At 31.2% G+C, this 2665-nt stretch overlaps 1 protein-coding gene across 1 annotated transcript; it reads right to left on the reverse strand.

Annotated features, from left to right (window-relative positions):
• Positions 1-1411: 1411 nt before the first annotated feature.
• On the reverse strand, positions 1412-1810 carry LOC141674305 (putative calcium-binding protein CML13). Its single transcript, XM_074481031.1, has one exon. It carries the CDS (start codon positions 1808-1810, stop codon positions 1412-1414), a length of 399 nt encoding a protein of 132 aa, XP_074337132.1.
• Between the last annotated feature and the right edge of the window lie 855 nt (positions 1811-2665).

Here is a 2665-nt window from a genome sequence, read left to right on the forward strand (position 1 = left end):
ATATAATAGAGGATTAGGGGCAAATTAAGCTATTTTAACAGTAATAAAATTAAAATTTTGCTCTTTAATGCTGAATTTTTTAAAAAATACCATTCGTCACGTAATTTTTGTTAAAAATAGATATCAAACACCAAACTTTATACTCAAATACTTTATATCACTACTATTGTGCTACATAACTTCTTGAATTTAATTTAAATTCTTATTAGATAAGTCACACCCTCTTTTTTATCAAATTCTTTATTTATTACTTTCATTTTTGAGTAATAAAATGTTGATTTATATTATTTATGTATCTCTTTTCTATTTATTATAATACTGCAACATGACTTTTATTGGGAACATTTAATTCAAAGTTACTTTTGTGGGGAATATAGTATAGATACTAACTTTATACTCGTGTAACAACTAGGAGTATAATCAATCCGAGTCGAGTCGAAAACTGTTAGGCTCGAACTCGATTAAAAATGTACGGATTCGAGCACGAACTCGATTAAAAATGTTCGGATTCGAGCACGAACTCGAGTTCAACCGAATCTTAAATTTCAAACTCGAAACTCGTGTCATAAAAAGTCTGATAGGTAAATCAAGCTTGAAATTCAGGTCGTAAATAGTCCAGTAGCCTCAAGTTCGGCTTGAAAGTTTGAATCAATTTAACCAAATATTGACAAAAAAAATCTTAATATGATAGATTATGCTCGAATTTATTCTATTAAATATATAAAATATAAAAAAAAAATAAAAAAAAATTATATAAATATATAGATATCATAAAAATACACAAAAAATAACAATATTTTTTTAAAATAAAGTTAGCTCGTGCCTTGCACGGGTGATAAAGCTAGTTTCTATTAATATGCAAGGCTAACATTCATTTAAATGATGAGTTTCTTTATAGTTTGAACTTAGAGTTTCACATTCTCATTTCAGATCATATGCACATTTTTATTTTGTTATAACATGTATATTTAATTTAGCTGCTATTTTGAATTTAGCAATGTGTATATTTTTCACAAATAAAACAATCATTACAAGTATTTCCAGATTTGCATTCTGCTTCTAAATTATGATATTTGTGAGACAATCCGCGAACATTTAGCAAAGAGCAAGATAATGAATAAATTCATCTCTTTCCTGCCGAGACTTTTTCTTTTTTTATTGAAAAATGCTTGATGTACAGAATGGTATACATAATGTCATATGATGTGTTTTAATTGAAATGGTCACCTGCATTTATATTAACAAAATGAATTAAAACATCTAATATCAAATGTCATGCCATTATATATAAATATTTTATACAAAATTATGTATACTCAGCACTACTCTTTTCTATTATCCAAAACAACGAATCAATAATTCTAAGTACTAATAAAATTTCCAAAGACATTTAAATCCAGAAATCCGAAATTCAAATCAAGTAATCACATAACAAGCTAATACTCGTAATCCACTCATCAAACTCCGAGGCCTCCAATTTCTCGCCAATACTCGTAAGAATATGCTTCAAATCCTTAACAACAACGAAACCAGTGACATCCTTATCAATAATTTTGAACGCATCGCGAAGCTTCTGATCGAACGGCTCAGGTTTAAGATGCTTAGACATGAGATCAGTGAAGCCATTGAAATCGAACGGAGACGTGAGTTTCTCCTCGGCGATGATAGTTTTGAGTTGAGCTTGTGTTGGATTGCCTCGCATTAGGATTCCGAGCTCCGACGGCGCGATCTTGCCGTCGTTGTCGGTGTCGAAGAGAGTGAAAGCTTCTTTCATTGATGAGACCTGGTCGTTGCTCACATTTTTCCCCATTGTTGTGTTGTGTGTATTTGTTGTGTTTAGGTTTTTTGCAGTTTCAAATGTGTGTGTAATGGATATGTTGGTTAACAATTCGGAACTGAGGGGGGGTTTGATCCTATCTATCAACCGAATACATTTCTGTTTCACTCAAATGTACCAACATCAAATGGGATTTTTTTTTTTAAAAAAAAACACACACACACAATAAAACAAATCAAAGAAAAAAACCTTCTTCAATTCTGTTACTTGTCTAAAACAAATCTGTTCCAACTTCTTCAATTGCACCAGAAGGCCACCAAGTATTTAGATAACTGAAAATGAAACTGAGTTGTCAAAAAGGCTATTACATAAAAAAGCCAAAAAAAACACATAATCAAAGAAAGAGGGGACTCTCTCTCTAATGGTAACCTCAACCTCTACACCAGGTTCAATAGGTTATCTGCTTCACAAATCAAAAAACACGTTTGTGGACACGGAGCTCAAATCTGTCCCACGTGTTGGTTCCTAGTATATAGGAGGGAAAGAGTCAGGCATAGAATAACTTAACATATACTACAATTTATTCTTCATCACAGATGAATTGGGTGCTAAAAACACAAGTCATTTTTCAGGGAAACCTCAGAGGACTGCACTTGATACTTTCAGCAAAGAAATTTACACAATTTAGATAAAATTGACTCTCGATAAGTATAAATATACTTGGTCTAAATCAAAAAGTTGAACAAAGTCTGTTAATGAATATTATTCTTGAAGCTGATAATCAGGAGTTCAATCTTTATGCTGTAATTAAGGTCCTAGAATATCTCTATTTGGCTGATTATATGGCAGCTATCTGTTAGAGGATTTTATTATAAAATTAAACTTGAT

This window comes from Apium graveolens, chromosome 7 (genome assembly GCF_009905375.1).
Source record: "Apium graveolens cultivar Ventura chromosome 7, ASM990537v1, whole genome shotgun sequence".
Lineage (NCBI taxonomy): Eukaryota > Viridiplantae > Streptophyta > Magnoliopsida > Apiales > Apiaceae > Apium > Apium graveolens.

Excerpts from the sequence above, each read along its gene's own strand:
- LOC141674305 (XM_074481031.1), bottom strand. The coding sequence starts at position 1,810 with ATGGGGAAAAATGTGAGCAACGACCAGGTCTCATCAATGAAAGAAGCT.